The sequence below is a fragment of the Neodiprion fabricii genome, chromosome 7 (assembly GCF_021155785.1).
Source record: "Neodiprion fabricii isolate iyNeoFabr1 chromosome 7, iyNeoFabr1.1, whole genome shotgun sequence".
Lineage (NCBI taxonomy): Eukaryota > Metazoa > Arthropoda > Insecta > Hymenoptera > Diprionidae > Neodiprion > Neodiprion fabricii.
The window spans coordinates 23,964,733-23,981,530 of record NC_060245.1 but is presented as its reverse complement, the minus strand read 5'-3'; the positions used below and the strand labels follow the sequence as shown (position 1 = coordinate 23,981,530).

The following is a 16,798-nucleotide window of genomic DNA, read 5'->3' as shown; positions in this document are numbered from 1 at the left end:
GATATGCTTCAGAAAGGACTGTAACCGCCTCGTAAATGCTGGACAACTACGTGTAACGGAGGAAGTCAGAAGATGCAACAGCGCAGCTGTAGCGGTTAATCGAAAGTTGACTGGTGAGCTTTGCATGCAATATAAATTCTTCGACAGATCTGCCAGTTCGCACAATGGGTTTGCTCTGGGAGATAAATCGCATTGTCTATCGTTTTTCCTCTTTCATGGCGTGGCGGTAGAATTTATACATGTGTTTTCTAGCTCAGATTTGATTAGGCTAATCTGTACCTGCGGCGATAATTCAAAGTTATACGAATATTCGAATTAATACTTGCCATTTGCTGAATTTGATGCAGCATTGTAATAGCTATTTATTATATTGTGAACGTCAAATATGTACTCGTTCCAAAGCGGTAAGCATAGATACGCGACAAGAAACCCGCTGCTTTACTAGGCTTGTAACAACGATGAGCTGTAACAATTCATTGATAGTAATTATTCATCTTTTAAGCTGCAAACTTCTCTGTGGTCCCATTCAACTTTCAATTTTCATCAAAACTTTTCACTAGATTTGTTTTTTGGATAGTAAGGTTTGTGATAAAAATGGATGTAAAAATAATAGGCAATCAAATGAATTCTTGTGTGTGATATTTTATTGATGGTTTCAAGGCGGGTAATTTTTTTTTCCACTGATACACAGAGTTTACAATAATTTCAATCCTGTATAGGTAAAATGTAACAGTTGTTAGATTTCTTTGTTGCTTCAACTCCTAAATTATCACAAATTTGTCGTTCTTAACGCTTCGATGATATTAAAATTCACATCATCGATGCTAATTCAATACGTTCTACTTACATAAATATATTTCTTTGCTTGCAAATTTGGCAACTCTGTTTTTCAGTAGCTAGCACGAAGGGTAACTCATTATCGTTAGTGTGAATGGTTCATTCCTTATTCGACTCACATACAATTACTCCTAGTTCCGAAAGGCTTAGTATCAATTGAATAGTTTTCTCACTTTCTCGTTAATGTCATTCTCGCTACCTTCGAAATAGACACCATAGGTTTTGATCCTAAGCCATTGGTTTTTATAATATTGCAAGAGTATTTTCAGTTTTTTTGTGCTAGCATGGTCTAGTTTATACAATTTGAAACTGAAGAGTACCCTTCGAATACCGATAAGACGTTGGCCAACTTGTGAATTGAGAATTAGTGAAAAAAATTATTTTTCTGATAATTAGGTTCAGGAAAAACTATAATAAAATTGGATATTGTATAGGTAGTTAAGGTAGTAATTATTCAATTAATGACAGTGAAATTGTCAGTTTTCCATTACTCACTACCGCTCTGTCCACCTCTTTGCGGACTCGAATGGCGAGAACCATCTTCGCTGCCAGATATCGATTTCCGAGACACAGGACTTGCGGATCTGTAAATATATTTCTCAATCAATAATAATAAGCAAGGGTTGTAAATCATCCAAGTCGGACTGGTGTAGAAATGAAGCATGAAAAGCATCAAAAATTCGAAGTATATTCGAAAATTGGAGTGGTAATCAAATATATAATTTTCTATCGTACCTTGCTGATCCGCTCGCACTTCTACTCCTGGAGCCACTTTTTGATCTCGATCTCGATCTTGATCCGGACCGTGACCTACTCCTACTCTTGGACTTGCTTTGGCCTGAGCGTGATCTTGATCGTGATCGTGACCTTGATCGTGATCTTGACCTTGATCCTGATTTCGATCTGGATCGTGATCTTGAACCAGATTTTGATCTTGATCTCGATCGTGAGCCGGATCCGGATCTGGATCTGGACCTAGAGTGACTTTTCCTCGAGCCACTGCTTCCTCTAGATCTGGATCGCGATCTCGAACCACTTTTTCTTGATCCGCTGTTAGATCTGGAGCGTGACCGTGATTGATTTCGCGACCTCGAGGCACTTTTGCGAGATGTAGATCTGGACCTAGATCCACTCCTGGATCGTGAACCGCTTCTTGAACGCGATCGGGATCCACTCTTTGAACGGCTGCTAGACTTTGACCTAGAACGAGATCTGGAACGTGAGGCACGAGAACCTTCGGATTCCGATGCGATTCTACGCCTTCCTCGCCCTGCGTTTTCTTCCCCGCTTTCGTTTCTGAAATATTAGCGAATTAAAATTAGACAATGGATCATCACAGGCATCTACAGTGAAATGAAAATACAGAATGATCACTTACCCGCTCGCCATGTTAGGCCTTTCATTATCGCTCTCAGATTCACTTGTCGAAATAGTTTCTTTAGAAACAATTCGCATTTTTTGTTTACTTGATAAATCAGCGGTGCCGCTCTTGCGAAATCCTTTACCTTTGTTACTTCCTCCCGCTTTTCTGCCACGCTTAGTTTTCGGTCGATCACTTCCCGAACCTGTAGTTCATAAATGGGACCGATTTGTTAATGATTACAAAACATTCAAAACAGGATTTAAGCAGCCAATGAAAATATCAATTTATATTACTGATGTTCAAACTTACCTCCACTTTCTCCGCTGTTAGCATGCCTTTTCCTTCTTCCCTTTCCTGACGATTTCCGTTCCTTTCTCTCACCGCTGCTCTTTCTCTTGCGTTTTTTTTCTCTGGGAGCTGAATCTTCGGTACGTTCATTTCTATCTGAGCCACTATCGCTTAGATATTGTTCAGACCTTACTTTCCTACCCTTCTTTGTAGGCTTTTCTGATGGCATGTCGCCAAATAGTAAAACATTTTTCGTTTTCTCCACATATTCTTGTCGTTTTTGTAACATGGCTTCTGATTTCTGGCGACGCATATCTTCCACTTTTTTCTGTTCTTCCGTCTGGCGTATTCTGAAGGCTTGTCTGTAAAAAAAAAAAAAAAATGAAAATGAAAATGAAACCTTGAAAACAAATCGATTCACAGCGTATTCCCATGTAGAAATTTTCGGCGCTTATTTATATAAAAATTAACAGGAATGCTTATCCAATTGTTACCTTTCTTCCTCCTGCTTTTTTCGGAGGATTTTTTCCTCCTCATCCAGCCTTCGTGCTCGAGCAACGTGGTATTGCGCTTGCGACAGCAAATCCTGACATTTTCTTGCCTCAATTTCAGCAAGTTGATCCATTTTTTCACCCTGCATACCCAGGAATTGAAAATATTTGTGGGATAATCCTAATTCATGTACAGCTTGCAATACAATAACCAACGTCGATTTTTCATCCTTCAAAATTTGCGTCGCCAATCTTTGTAGGACCAGAGCAATATTGTACAACAGTAATGTGTCTTGGGGAGCTACTCTGCGAGCCTGGAATTTCGAGTAAATATCAGACGCGTCAGCGACAGAAATGAATAGAAAGTGTCATGTGTGACATTGCTGTTTCTATACCTTTAACAAAGTCATTTTAGCTTCCCTCAGTTTTCCAGCTTTGAAATAAGCTCTGCCCAAGTATTGAAGAACCTCTACGTGATGATACTTGTAGAATTTACGCAAGCAGTTTTCATACTGAAATAAAAATTATTTTCAAAGCATGGTAAATAGATAAAACGACATTCGTTAATTCGTAATACCAACCATCTGAATAGCACTGACGAATTGTTTTTGCTCCACGTAAATGTGAGCAATGTTCAACCAGACATCGCAAAATTCAGCTGTTGCTTCTCTGACTTGGGCAAATATATCTCTGGCCTCGTTGACGCAACCTTTGTGAGCAAGTACAGCTCCTATACCGTTTGCGGCCCAAATATTTCTTGGATCATTTCTTAATACCTGAGAAATTCGATCATATCTTTTGAGTATAGCTTCGATCCACAAGGCTTTTCACGGTCATTAAAAAGGGTGATACTCACTTGCTTGAACATGGCCAAGGCTCTGTCCTGGTGCCGTTTTTCTCTGTCCTTGTCTTTCCCACTTTGATGAAGAGTCTGCAGCCAAATATTACCCAAGGCAATAAGCGAGTAGGCATCTGTGCTGGTCGTTGGACTTTTCAGGATCCGTTCAAATTTTTTTTGTCCCGGTCCCCACTCCATTTTAGCCAAATGTAAGTTTCCCAAGAGTGACCAGGCGTCCGGATGCTCGTTATTTATCCTCAAGGCATCTTTGAACCAATCCGAAGCTTCGTAAATTTGACCCTTATCTCTGGCCATGCAGCCTAACCGCAAGTAGCAGTCCACATAATTCGGATGTTCTTTTAAAATGTCTTTGTACAGTTTTTCTGCCCGGTCAAATACGCACAATGCTTCGTTTAGGCGAGCCAAATTATACGTCGTAGTGACTGCAATGGAATTGTAATAAACAGGATCTTGTTCAGCGTCAGTTTTCGACCTGGCCAAAGACTCCTCCAGGTTGTTTCTTGCCTCTTCCAAATTTCCAAGTCTAGTAAAACAGAAATTCTTTACTTCTGCAAGCTCAGTTACAGAGGAGAGTATACAATTCAGCTTCGACCTACCTGTAATGAAGAGCACCGACGTTATTAAGGATTTCAGGTGGAATATCAGCCTGAACTTTGTCTTTAAGAATTCTGGTGGCTGTAGCATAAGCATTCAATGCAGCCGTTAGATCGCTTTGCTCCAAAATCTGAGCCAATTCGATCCACGCTTCGACATCGTCAGGAAATTGCTCCGTTACTTTTCTCAGATGACTTTTGGCTATGTCCCTTTTCGACTGGGAGCTTGAGTTGGCGTACAAAGAGCCAAGAATTTTCATTGTTTCGTAATTGCCGGACTGGGCTTTCAGAACTTTTTCAAAACATTGCGCTGCCTGGAGGGAAATGAATTTGATAGAACACACGAACAAGTTCTTAGGTATACAAGTAACCTCTTGTCGGAACAATTGCGTTGTCTTACATTCTCGGCATCTCCACGATAGACGTACATTTGACCAAGGCCAAAATGAGGCAGGACGAAAACCGGGGGAGCGAATTGAGTCGCCTGATAATAGTATTGAAAGGCTTGGTCGTAATCTCCCTGAAAATATTGCGTTTAACGTGTAGTAAAGCGGCAGCACCGTTCAGAAAAGACTAAAACCGTTACCGCCGAGGTAGGTATTTACCTGGACGTGAAAGGCTCTGGCGAGTTGATAGCAGCTCTCAGCACGCATAGCCTCGTTTTCGGTATTATGAAAAGCGTGCAGAGCCAAATGTTGCACTTTGTTGTAATCTTTCTTGAAGAAGAAATGATTGGCCAAATGGTTCAGAACCATCGGATTCGTCGAGTCTATCGTATAGGCCTTGGACAACATTTGAACACCCGTTCTGATGCTGTCCGGCTGCTGCTGATTCAATTTAAGTACAGACAGGCCGACCAGAGCTCCGACGCATTGCGCGTCCAACTGCAAAGCTCTCTCAAACGCCATTTTGGCTTTGTCCTGGTTACCCAGTTTCATAAAACAATGTCCCATTCCGAGTCTGACCGCCGCCGGGCAATTGGGATTCGTCCTGAGTGCCTTTTTGTAAAATGCCAAAGCTCCGCGATAGTCTTTCTTGTTAAAAGCTATACACGCCTTCCCCAAGAGCGACGGAATGTTGTTAGGCGATTGGTTCAGAACGAAGTTAAACTGTGCATCTGCCTGTTCCATTTTGTCCCCTTCGAGGAGGCAGAAATAGGCTCGACCGAGGAGATGATTCTGTAGGAATAATAAAACAAAATTAATCCTTGCCTGCTTCTGTCACGTTTCTACCTCAAGGTGGATCCAAAACTTACCTGGTCGTACATGATAATTTTGTCCGCCGTAGTGTAGAGCAACGTTGCCTTGGTGAAGAGATCTCTCTTCTTGTCTTTGTTCTTCTCGCGATTCGCCTCCTGGACGTAGTACGCGGCCAGCATGTCCAGTGCTCGCATCTGGTCTTTTTCATAATCCCTGTAGTCAATGTTTGCGTCGATCCTCGACGACTCCAGAATCTTAATAAAATCCTCGATCTTCTGTAGTTTGTAATACTCGAGCTGTGCGTAAAGAAATATCAGTCGGTTAATATTTATACGTCTAATCGGTAAACGGTGACACGCCTAATCTAGGGCCCAAATCAAAGCAGAACTCTCACCGCCAGGTTGACCCAGATGCTGAGCTGGGCATGTTCCTGCCGCAAAATACCGAGAACCTCATCGCCGTCGGGTAATTGATCCAGGTACAATTCGATTACCTAGTTGCGGAAAGAGGAGTTATTCATCCGTATTGCGAATTGGGAAGCGTGGATTTGTAAGTTGCTTCGATAGTAAATGATACACAACGAGTGCGTCGGTTTTCTCATGAGAAGCCCCGCTCGTCTAGGTTATGTTGGGTGTGTTTGACACGCAGTCGGCTCGTTTACGAACAAGACACGCGGGCCTCGAACTTGGTTGATGAGAAATCGAAACCAGCTTAATTGGTCGTAAAATAAGGTAGATATTATGAAAATTTACCTCGTCCGTATCACGAAGAGGTATCTCGATGCTCGCCATCGCTTCGGCCTTTAGCGCTCGTCACCGTCTCGCTACGATCGCTACTGAAGCGAATTGAATAGTGAGACGAGCGAGACATCGTTGCCGTGAATGAAATCGGCGCTTGCGCGAAACGTGACACGGTGTACTTTTCAATCGCGTTATTACTTTCCGTGCGTTTTCTTTTCAAAAAGAATTTATCGTATACACCGTGAATTTCTTTCTGTTGGAATTTATTTATTTAAAACGGTATTTCGAGTCTTGCAGTTGGATTATACAAAATTTACAAGATATACCACACTATTCAGGATGTGTATAATCAGTTTTTGCTGGTTTCATTTTTTTTTTTTTTTTTACTACAGTCCTTGAAGTATTATATTTATTTCAAATTGAATCCACATTAATTTAAACACAAATGATACTTTCCTATTTATGTAATCATACGTTATAACAGGGTTACATAAATTACAGTTTGAAGATAACCATTTTTTGTTTTTTTTTCGTATGTACATAAATTTCAACACAATTGTTAATCAAAGAATTACAACTTATTAATTGCTGCAAGATGTGAAATTGAATCTTGAAAATCGCGATAAATAATATTAATAATCGTAACGAATGTAGATAAAAAAAATTTCCTGTGCCGTGTATGGATTTCATTCGTTTTGTTTTCTTGTGCGTCTTGTTGTGAAATCTAATTTAAAATGATCATTGACATTTGGCACATTTTTTTTACTACTTTAATCACGAAGTTTTGTTATATTTTGGTTAAAAACGTCTTTTTCCGTTTCGTCATGGCTTTGCATTTTTCATTTTATATTTCTATAAAGTGGCATTAACGTTTCAATTATCTAAATGCTACTCTAAACGTATGCAGTATTGTATCGTAATAATTAAATATTTATATCAATTACGGATCGATCATACATCGACAACATTATACCTAATATAATTAGCGCCTGAATTTCTTATTATCATTGTATAATCATTATTGTAAATACAAATGTTAAGTCTGTTGCTTTCGGGTGATGATTGTGATGTTTTTATTCTTTGCGTCGACGTGTATATGATAATTGATGTGTGCGCGTGAAGTTTTGCGTTTGAATAATGGATTTCGAATTAACTATACGCACAGTACGGTGGTAAAATTGTCTCATCGTGTCAATGGATAATTATTAGCATGCCGCACCACCACCGTTCGTCGTTACCGTCTGAAACAAAATATAACGCAGTCATACGAATGAAATTTAAGGGAATATTCTTTTTCCAAAACCAGTTCCCGCACCTTTAGATTCACCTGACTGCCATAAAACGAAGTAAAGGCCGTGTCCGAGCTGACGCTCAAAGGAAGACTCGTGGCGTCGATGATGGCTTCTCGTTCGCTGCTCAGCGTCGAGGCGCGTAAATCGAGGGTACCGCTGACAGCCGACATTCCTGAACTCGTTGCCATTTCAACTTCACCAACGTCGGGATGTGACATGTGTCTTAAAATAATGTCGCTTTAATCGATCGTTGTAAAATATTAGCCAAGTAAACACGGAGGGGTGGACGCGCGCCACAGATTCCATGCTTTAAACACACCTGCTAAATCGACAAGCTTGAAAATTGACTTCAACTATAAGTTTAAAGCATAAAATCCGTACAGCGAATTTTACTAGCTCGTACCTGTAGTCCGGGGCCGGCTGCTCGACTTGCTGTCTTCTTGAACTTGACGAAATCGGTGTCCGTTGAATCGCGTAAATATATATGCCGCTCATCGTCAAGGTGTAAGAAACGAAGTAGAGCGTGTGAAACTGGAAAAGTAAAGGTGTGAGTACGAATCGACCGAAAGCACGTTTGATAAGGGACCGTTCAACTATCAGCCGACGTATTTTTTGCAAATTTTTGAATTTCCCACCGAGTGATAACTTGTTTTGCCCGCTACTGTTTTTCATCGTTAGCTAACGCGTTTTCAAAAGTTTATTGGCCAGCGTTATTATTTGTGTTAGCGTTGGCTGATACTTGAATGGCCCCTAGGATACCGTAATAAAAAAATAAGAAAAATACCTTGTACTGGTTCGTCAACATCCCGAATAGAATATTGAAGAAATCCGCAGTCAGGAGTGCGAGCTGAAGCGCAGTTGCTCCTGATTCGAAAAGGATCACAGGTACAAGAGAGTAAAACACGAACTGAGTGATGCAGTAGAGGATGAGGAACGTTATTACAGGAGCGTTGTCCCAGCAGAATGATTCCAGTTGTAGCCGCTCGAGAACGCCCCTGATTTAATTATAACAAAGACAAGTCGCTTCGCTGGATTGCAGTGTTCAATGTTAAAATGTCGGGAATCACTTACACTTGCATGCAGCTGATGATCGTGCCGAAAAATCCTATCATTCCCAGGTACTCTATTATGTCAACGGTCTTTACGGCCAGTTCCTGGAGGACTGTTATCACGGAGAACAAGATCGCGCCACCCAGACAGAGCATGTCACCGACGAGTTGATTTTTGCCTTAAAAAGACAAAAAACAAAAAAACAATCAGGAGTCCCCTTTTGACGTCGACGGATCATGATCGGAACCAATTTTTCGACTCGATAAAGACAAACCAGTCATAGCTGTTGAGTCCTTGTCGTCCTCGATGTCCGCCCACACCAGGCTTCCGATGGCCATTAGGCAGACCGAAACTCCGATAATGTGCACCATCCTGTATCTGACTCCCAGAACCAGGCAGGATAGCGCTAAAGCAACTGGAATTGCCACGCAGTCCAACAATAAGAGCTAACAGAGAAAGTGGATGTGATGATCGACTTGATAAACGTAAAAAATAAAAAACTAGGAAGAAATCTTGAACCCACTTGTATACTGGCGAGGCTTGTGAACTGATGAGAGGCCGTGACCAAGGTTTTCGCCTCGACGTCGATCAGCGCGAGTAAAAGATAACGCCATCCTCTTGCCCTGGTCACGGATATTAATCCGTTGCCAACCCCCCTGCAGGACATCCACGTCGTGTAGACGATGCACATCATGGCGTAATGGGGGAGATTCTGACCTGTTGAAAAAACGACGAGGAAAAAATATCGATGCAAGAGAATAGATGACAAACGGTTTACAATCTTCGAATGTATGTATGTACGTACCTGTTGGCAAGGCGAGGTGGTATTCGGTGTTTATGTGGTGGTTGAAAATCGTCATGAAGCACAGTACGACGGACAGAAATTGACCCAATATTATGGTCTTCCATACGGACCTGCGAATTTTCGTATTACAGGTTGTTTGAACAAATACGATATAATGTCGTAATAATTAATTTGTAATAATCGTGGTCGCTGCTTTTTTATTTCTTGTCGAAAATTGAATCGTTCCATTTTCAGTTTCGAATGAACAAAGGAAAGAATGTTACCATAGGTGCGGATAATATACAAAGACGCGGCGTAAAGCGATGCGTGCTTTTCCTTCGTGGCGCTTCTAACCCAAAAGGTGTTTCCAATATTTGCATCGATTTGACAATATTCTTCAATCGCTTTGTTTGCGCAGTTTAATTTGAAAGAAAGCAACAGACCCGCGATCAAAGTCTTCAATATCGACGAAAACATTTAAATTGTAATACAAAACTCAATTCAAAATAGTAAATAATTGAATAATTTTGCGATTAATACGCAGAGTTCAAAGTTCGTCCTTCCCCTAAGTGAGATAAGCACTTACTATTATCAGCACCTGCACTGATTACGCTACAGCACTCGAGTTGAGTTATCACCCCTCGACCGATCAAACCGTGCGCGTGTACACAAAAATCTATGTTTACCCGGAAGGGTATCGGAATCACCCAAGGAGACGATTACGATCCATAATAACGTACCACTTTCCGAGCTCGGATATGTAATTCTCGATTTTATCGCAAATCCCATTTTGCGGTGGCTGCATGTTCGGATTTTGACGGCTGAGGCGACCGCCTCCTGACACTCCCTTGCCGTGGTGCATTTTCACCCTGGCCCCGGGTGGAATACGCGCTTGCGCTTTACCGACACCCTCCCGACTTACACCCCGGTCTTGCTTGCTACAGATTCATCGCAGATAGCAGGCTGGCGGACAGGTGCGCGGATCCTCTCTTCCGCCATCTCTGATCCATCCTGGAGTGTGCACAATATGTCGTTGCGGGGGAAAAAAAAACAATAATTTTTTTCCTTCAAACAGGTTCAAAAGTTCCATTCGGGTATAAAAATAGGCCTGTTAAAATTCGAACTCTTAATATTAACATTGAGAGGTTGCGCATTGCATTTTTCCATTTTTAGAAGAATGACAGGCAAAAAATGGTTTTCACCCCATCTGATTTTTATAACTACCTAACGATGCGTCGTACGGGAAATTCACGGACATATTTTTTTAGGGGATTGAAAGCTCTGTAAAAAAAGTCTCATCAGCTTATGATAAATCTACACGCTTTCAAAAGTTATTCAAGGTCCTTAAATAACTTTCAACGTTGAATAACTTTTGAAAGAGTAGATTTATCATAAAATGGTAACGGACTTTTTTTGCAAAGCTTTCAATTCGCTGCAAAAATATGCCAGTTAATTTTCCGTACGACGCATCGTTATACAGTTATACGACTATTTTCGCATGTTATTCTTACGGAAAATAAAAAAGTACGATGTGCAACCTGTTAATGTTAATATTAAGAGCTCAAATTCTGACTGGCCTATGTTTATACCTAAATATGGAACTTTTGAACCTGTTTGGAAGAAAAAAAAGAATCTTTTTCTATTTTTGAAACACCTATGATGCACAACCTATCTTGATGAAACCCGTATGAAAAAAAATTCTCTATATCGCCTCATAAACTCTTTATATCGCCGAATCTTTAAATATATTATCTGTTTGTTATTTAACGCGTTGTGGATCGGAATTGTGATGTTTCGTTTCCGGGCACATTTGAATCACCCGCTCAAAGTGTAAAGCATCTGGTTTGTTCGTCGGACTTGCTCAGCTGGCGCCGTGGCTGCAAAATTTCAGCTATATCGGAGACTCGACCACCCCGTTGCAACACATTGCGAGGCTTACAATTAGTTCTGTTTTTTAAAAAAACAATAAAACCTGCGTCGAGTGCCGATGTCGGCGGATAAATTGATGCACGTATTGTGATGGCACTGGTACCAGAAATGTTCAAACAAACATGTCGAACATGCCTCAGTACAAGAGGCGAAATGGTTCCGATATTCTCATCCGGCTTTTACGTAAGCCAACTACCAAAGAAGCTCATGGCTTTCACAAGGCTTGAGGTTAGTATAGGAGATAGAGATAAATTTATCTAACAGCCCTATTTACGATATCCGTATTTATTTCTGCGCAACCGATCCATTTCTATGACTACCCTATTTTTACAAACAATCGTAGCTGTTCAAACATCTTCGCAACGGTCTTACAGATTAAAATTTTTGGGCTTAAATTTCCACTGTAGTCTTTGAATTAAAAGGCGGGAATCTTTTATGATCTAGCAGTTCACTTGCTTACTGTTTTTCGCAGATATCCGAAAACGACGGTCTGCCGAAGGTGATTTGCAAGAAATGCTTGTTCCTAGCAGAATCTTTCTATTGTTTCAAGGAACAATGCGAATCTGCTGATAATCAGTTGAAATTTCTACTAAAGAACAAATTGAGCAACAAGGATACTTTAATCGCCAGAAAGACACCCGATTCACAGATATCGGGCAGCGGCTCTTGCGGTCTTGGCTTCGCCGATTCATTCGGTGGATTTGCAAATTTTCTTTCAAGCAATGAAAAACAGCAGCATAACAAAAGAAATGCTTTTACTCAGCCCCAGGGTATTGAAGATGACTACGTAGTTGAATATATTTCGGATGAAGTGAGAATTGAGGTTGAAAACGCCATGAAAAGGAGGCAAGAAGCTGAGAGGAGAATCAGTATGGAGAAAGTATCGCACAGTGTCCGAAATCTGCAAGGAATCGAAGTGGTTCCTGTGACTGATCTATGTGCTGGGCGACACGAAAAGAGTTCTGATAGAAGAAAAGAGGACATTGTTGTGTTTCCTGTAACCGTTTCTAGGAAAAGAAGCAAATCGATTGAAAGCATTGTTATCGAGGATCCGGCGCCACTCACCAAGAGGCTTAGACTTCCTGCAGAGACTTCGTTCACAAAAGTTGATTTGAACAAAGTGAGAAATGGGGATTCTTCAACTTGCGGGGAACATAAAAAAATGAACTTTTCTACGGTAAAAAAATGTGTTAAAATTAACGAAGAAGGATGTGGTAGCAAGGATAATTCTCAGCTGAAAAACAATACCAATATTATTATTGTTATCGACGATGACAATGAAATGGAGGATCCCCAGGTTGATCAGGATCCAAAGAATCAAATGGATGTAAAGATCTTGGAAAATGTTTTACAAAAACAAGATTTGGACTTGAATGAAAGTAAAGGTGAAAGGGAGACAAAAGTGGACGAAAGAAAGCCAGAAAGGGAATCAATTCAGAAACCAGAAGTCGTCGGTGCTAATGAAATTAGCAAATTTCCCGATATTTCCGTTGGAATTAATTCAGTCGAGAGTGAAGAACGAGCGGTAGAAAAAACTTCTATTTGCCATTCAGAAACAGTAGAAACTATGGGATATTTCACCGAGGAATACGAGGAGGAGCAGGCACATAACTCTTCAGACGATTCCCAGGGTTACCATCTAGTCGCAAAGTCTACTGTTGGGTCTATTATCAGCGAAACTGACGATCCTACTGTTCCGGATATCAGTATGAGGATTGATGGAGAGGACATTTTAAGTTACGAGGATGTGAACGACAAAAGGAGTGGCGAGATATTTATTAAAAATGAAGTCAGCAACACAAATAATAACTGCTCTTTCTCAGTTGAAAAAAAGGAGAGAGAGAACAATAATTCAAACGTGAATTGCTCTGTCGAAACTGAAACTAATCGGAGACCAGCATCCATTTGCAGCTTGGACAGTTTCTCTTATAAAGAAACGTCATCCGCGCTACTGGGTGTTGATTCGTCAAGTATGGATAAAAAGTATCGGCAAAAAGATTGGCTGAAAGATATTCAAGATAATTCGTTGAAATTCGAAGATTCGGCCATTTTTCCTTATCAACGACGCAGAGACACTCAACCACAGTCTTACCGCTGCACCACATGTTTTGGCAATTTTGAATCGCTGCCAGCAGTACTGAAGCACAATGTACAGGAACACATGCCGGACGAAGCTCCTTTCACTTGTTTTATTTGTGACGTAAGCTTTGACAACAAGAGTAAACTTTACGACCACGTTGACGAACACAACGGATCAAAGCCTTTCAAATGTTCGTTCTGCCCAAAGACATTTAATATGCAGAGAAAACTGAAGCGACACATTCATAATCACATTAATTACAAATCATTCGTATGCGAGGTATGCAGAAAGAGTTTCACGAAGAAATCATCTCTTGAATCTCATATGTACCTTCATATCGGGGATGTACCTTTCGCTTGCAATAGCTGCGACGTTTCATTCAATAATAAAATCTCTCGGCAAAGACATGTCACAACGGCTGATGAAAAACTTGACACTGTCGTTTGCAAATTTTACAACAAGGATTTGCCCGACAACAGGTCTTTTACAGAGAATCAGAGCAGGGAGGCCCAGGATTCTGATGGTTTTTGGGAAAATAAACTGAACTCAGAAAAGCAAAGTGGAGAAAATGGAGCCGCTTTATCAACTGAGATTAAGGTCCACTGCACCAAAGCTGAACTAGATACTAAGGAGAATAATTCCTCGTCTTGCAACGCGACAGTGGTTGGAGATGCCGAAAGAAAGGCAAATGGGCAAAGTAGACCCCGGATGAAAGCAGAAAATTTTAACGACGGTTGTATGGAGGAATTAACCACCTATTCCGAAACATTGGCTGAAATACCGTCGTTGATAGCGGAGAACACTGAATAGAATTACCGAAACGTTTAGAATTTTTCCTTGTCATTTATTTTCCAATTTCTCATACCGATTAACGTACAAATATCACTAAGTCGATGTCACAAAACTGCCAATCGTTTTATTTCAAAATGTATCAAAACTACTTAGTTTTGTGTCGGTGAAAATATAATCTACGTTATTTATTCAACAACATTTATATCATATCCACTTCCATTCCTTCCTTACCGATCGGTTATCCTGGCAACTTGGTAGTCTCAATTTTGCCTTGTTTCAGCAAATTACCCTCTTAGAATACATTGCAAAATATTCTAATACGATTATGGCTTACTTACTTGTGTGGCTTATCAGGTTGATCTGGATTTAAAAAAATAATTCAAATCGCTCCTGTGCTTACTACAGGTATCGATACACGCTGTAGCCGCCTCGTGGCCGCTCAAGGCACGTGAATTTAACCCGCCAGCACCTACCGAAGGGTGTAAAGTCGATATCGTTGGCTGAATTGACGAGGGAGAGGGTGTCGTCTTTGCCGTGCGAAATCAGGCAGAGGGCGTGAGGCGAATTTTCTCTGCTACGCGGGTATCCGTCGGGTCTTTCGAACGTTACGGTTATTTTGAACAAAAGGATAAAATTTGCTAAATTGAATACAGTGCAAAGTTCCTGATGGTAGCCGGCTGTCAGTGTCGTGTTTGAAGAAGCGGAAAACCGCAGGGGTAGAAAGAATCAAAATCGAAGTCTCGATATAATCAGATTGAAGTTGGTAATCAATTTGGAGTTAGCGACCGTGAAGGATATGTGAAGGAAGAAATCGTCGATTTCGGTCGTTGTATAATTGTTTATTAGAAAAACGACAACGTTACTAAGTTCAACCTCGTTCGATGTTATATTCCGGTCAACGATTCCTCCAAATTCGACTCGTCTAATTCCTTTAAAAATTTTTGCCTTTACCGGCAGCCTTGAGGCAAATGGATGGGTTTCGAAAGGACAGTACAAAATTAGTTGGTGAATTTCGGCGTTGCCTGAATTAATTGCAATCGAAGTTTATCAAGTAGAAACGGAATGTTGCGTGTCTCTTGTGGCTAATCGCCTGCACGTTGTCGAACGACGCCAGGGCATGTATGCAGTCTGGAAACATCGAGCTAACCCCGACTAACAGGAGATCCTCGTCCCGTAGTCTGTCCGAGGGGAAATGGCACGGTTAGCCGAATGATAGATAATGGAGCGTAGAAGAATAATCGTACAGAGGAAAGAATTTGTTTTTGTAATTTTTGTAATATGAACAGAAAACACAGCTCTGTCTTGGACGTCCATCTGACTTTAGAATACGTAAACAATAAGCAATTCTCAGTATTGTTATATTTTTTTTTTTTTTTTAACAAATACTGACTGGAATGTGTTAATAAAATATAATATTTAGTATTATTATATGTTTTTGCCAAATACGTGGAATCGTTGTAAAAAGTGTGCTAATGTTGAGTAAGACAATGTATTTAAAAGAGGTGGAAAGCGAAATGCACGAAAAAAAATTGCGGACGTGTTAAAAAAGAGATTCCTTGTGGAGAATATTGCAAATGCAGTCAGGTTAAATGGGATGGGGCTCAAAATCCCGAAAGAACAAAAAGAAATTTGAAACGACGAATGATCGGTGTACCGAAACACGAATTTTTTCGTCAGTCGTTGTTGACAAATTCGGCACGAGTCTGACATTTGAAAAATCGACCTCTTGATTGTCCGGTGTTTTCGCAATCCAATATTTTGCGCATCGTAATCTGGCTCATTCTCAAATAAATGTCCGTGTAAATTTATTTATTATACATTCTTGAGTTCCCAATTTTTATTTTTATACAACGCAACTTTTCGCGTTCATGGTCTTTCTACGATCTTAGCTCGCGGTAATTTGACTTTCGGGATATCGTCTCTTCGAATTTTTGTTCTTTCGCAGTTTTTTACCCTACCCGCGCCTACCTGTAATCTATGTGCAATCTACGCGGAGGTAATTGGTTTCCGGGTCTCGTACGACGCCGTAACTCAGGTCCTGGCGACGCTGTGTGCAGAAATAATATCGACGCTTTCGTATAAGTCGGTTGGAAAAATCGAGGGATTGAAAGTTTCTTCGCCGAGGGTAGTCGAGTATAATGCGTACACTTCGTATCGCCGTGCTAACGCCTCGATCGAGTAGTCAAATATTCCCGATACTTGACGGATAGGAAATATCTACTCCCGGAAATACACCCCAGAAGTTGATGCTGCACATTTAGCTCCTCGCCTCCAGTTCTTCGGCGCTTCCAATATATTATCTGCTTCCGATACTTTTTACCGAGGAGCTCGATTATGCTTCTGCCCTAGCGTTATATACGTGGGTGCGTTGGAGCATCGAGTTTATACGCGATAAGAGTTTAGAACTCGGTTTGATGTTCTTTTTATCCATCAAAATAGTAAGCAGCATGATATCGCGGTTGCCGAATATTTTTCCGGGGAGAATCGAAGAAAAAAAATTG

General features: G+C 40.8%; 3 protein-coding genes across 4 annotated transcripts; 1 reads left to right on the top strand and 2 right to left on the bottom strand.

Moving 5' to 3' along the window:
* Positions 1 to 622: 622 nt before the first annotated feature.
* On the bottom strand, positions 623 to 6,501 carry LOC124185931 (RNA polymerase-associated protein CTR9 homolog). Its single transcript, XM_046577158.1, has 14 exons — positions 6,383 to 6,501; positions 6,025 to 6,123; positions 5,687 to 5,926; positions 5,037 to 5,609; positions 4,832 to 4,951; positions 4,435 to 4,745; positions 3,836 to 4,361; positions 3,561 to 3,755; positions 3,375 to 3,491; positions 2,983 to 3,293; positions 2,510 to 2,850; positions 2,216 to 2,402; positions 1,573 to 2,133; positions 623 to 1,421 (listed from the first exon to the last, which is right to left on the bottom strand). The coding sequence occupies exons 1-14, from the start codon at positions 6,419 to 6,421 to the stop codon at positions 1,325 to 1,327; spliced, it is 3,717 nt and encodes a 1,238-aa protein (XP_046433114.1). The 5' UTR covers positions 6,422 to 6,501; the 3' UTR covers positions 623 to 1,324.
* A 156-nt stretch (positions 6,502 to 6,657) lies between these two features.
* LOC124186538 (solute carrier family 35 member F2-like) lies at positions 6,658 to 10,393 on the bottom strand. Of its 2 annotated transcripts, none has more exons than XM_046578330.1 (9): positions 10,237 to 10,393; positions 9,518 to 9,627; positions 9,236 to 9,429; positions 8,987 to 9,158; positions 8,734 to 8,890; positions 8,447 to 8,657; positions 8,066 to 8,193; positions 7,686 to 7,884; positions 6,658 to 7,611 (listed from the first exon to the last, which is right to left on the bottom strand). In XM_046578330.1, exons 1-9 carry the CDS (start codon positions 10,356 to 10,358, stop codon positions 7,576 to 7,578), a joined length of 1,329 nt encoding a protein of 442 aa, XP_046434286.1. In that variant the 5' UTR covers positions 10,359 to 10,393; the 3' UTR covers positions 6,658 to 7,575. The 2 variants fall into 2 exon arrangements, with proteins under 2 accessions (XP_046434286.1, XP_046434287.1); XM_046578331.1 differs by lacking the exon at positions 10,237 to 10,393 and adding an exon at positions 10,083 to 10,101 and having other exon boundaries at positions 7,686 to 7,899.
* Positions 10,394 to 11,387: 994 nt separating this feature from the next.
* LOC124187094 (zinc finger protein 37 homolog) lies at positions 11,388 to 14,315 on the top strand. The gene is made up of 2 exons (XM_046579347.1): positions 11,388 to 11,653; positions 11,898 to 14,315. The coding sequence occupies exons 1-2, from the start codon at positions 11,516 to 11,518 to the stop codon at positions 14,313 to 14,315; spliced, it is 2,556 nt and encodes an 851-aa protein (XP_046435303.1). The 5' UTR covers positions 11,388 to 11,515.
* Positions 14,316 to 16,798: the final 2,483 nt, after the last annotated feature.

Coding starts and splice junctions, on each gene's coding strand:
- LOC124185931 (XM_046577158.1), bottom strand. CDS start 6,421: ATGGCGAGCATCGAGATACCTCTTCGTGATACGGACGAG. Junction 4,362..4,434: donor GTCGGTGCTCTTCATTACAG/GTAGGTCGAAGC, acceptor CTGTTTTACTAG/ACTTGGAAATTTGGAAGAGG. Junction 1,422..1,572: donor AGTGCGAGCGGATCAGCAAG/GTACGATAGAAA, acceptor ATATATTTACAG/ATCCGCAAGTCCTGTGTCTC.
- LOC124186538 (XM_046578330.1), bottom strand. CDS start 10,358: ATGCACCACGGCAAGGGAGTGTCAGGAGGCGGTCGCCTCAGCCGTCAA. Junction 8,891..8,986: donor GGACTCAACAGCTATGACTG/GTTTGTCTTTAT, acceptor TGTCTTTTTAAG/GCAAAAATCAACTCGTCGGT. Junction 8,658..8,733: donor ATCATCAGCTGCATGCAAGT/GTAAGTGATTCC, acceptor TAATTAAATCAG/GGGCGTTCTCGAGCGGCTAC.
- LOC124187094 (XM_046579347.1), top strand. CDS start 11,516: ATGGCACTGGTACCAGAAATGTTCAAACAAACATGTCGAACATGCCTC. Junction 11,654..11,897: donor TGGCTTTCACAAGGCTTGAG/GTTAGTATAGGA, acceptor TGTTTTTCGCAG/ATATCCGAAAACGACGGTCT.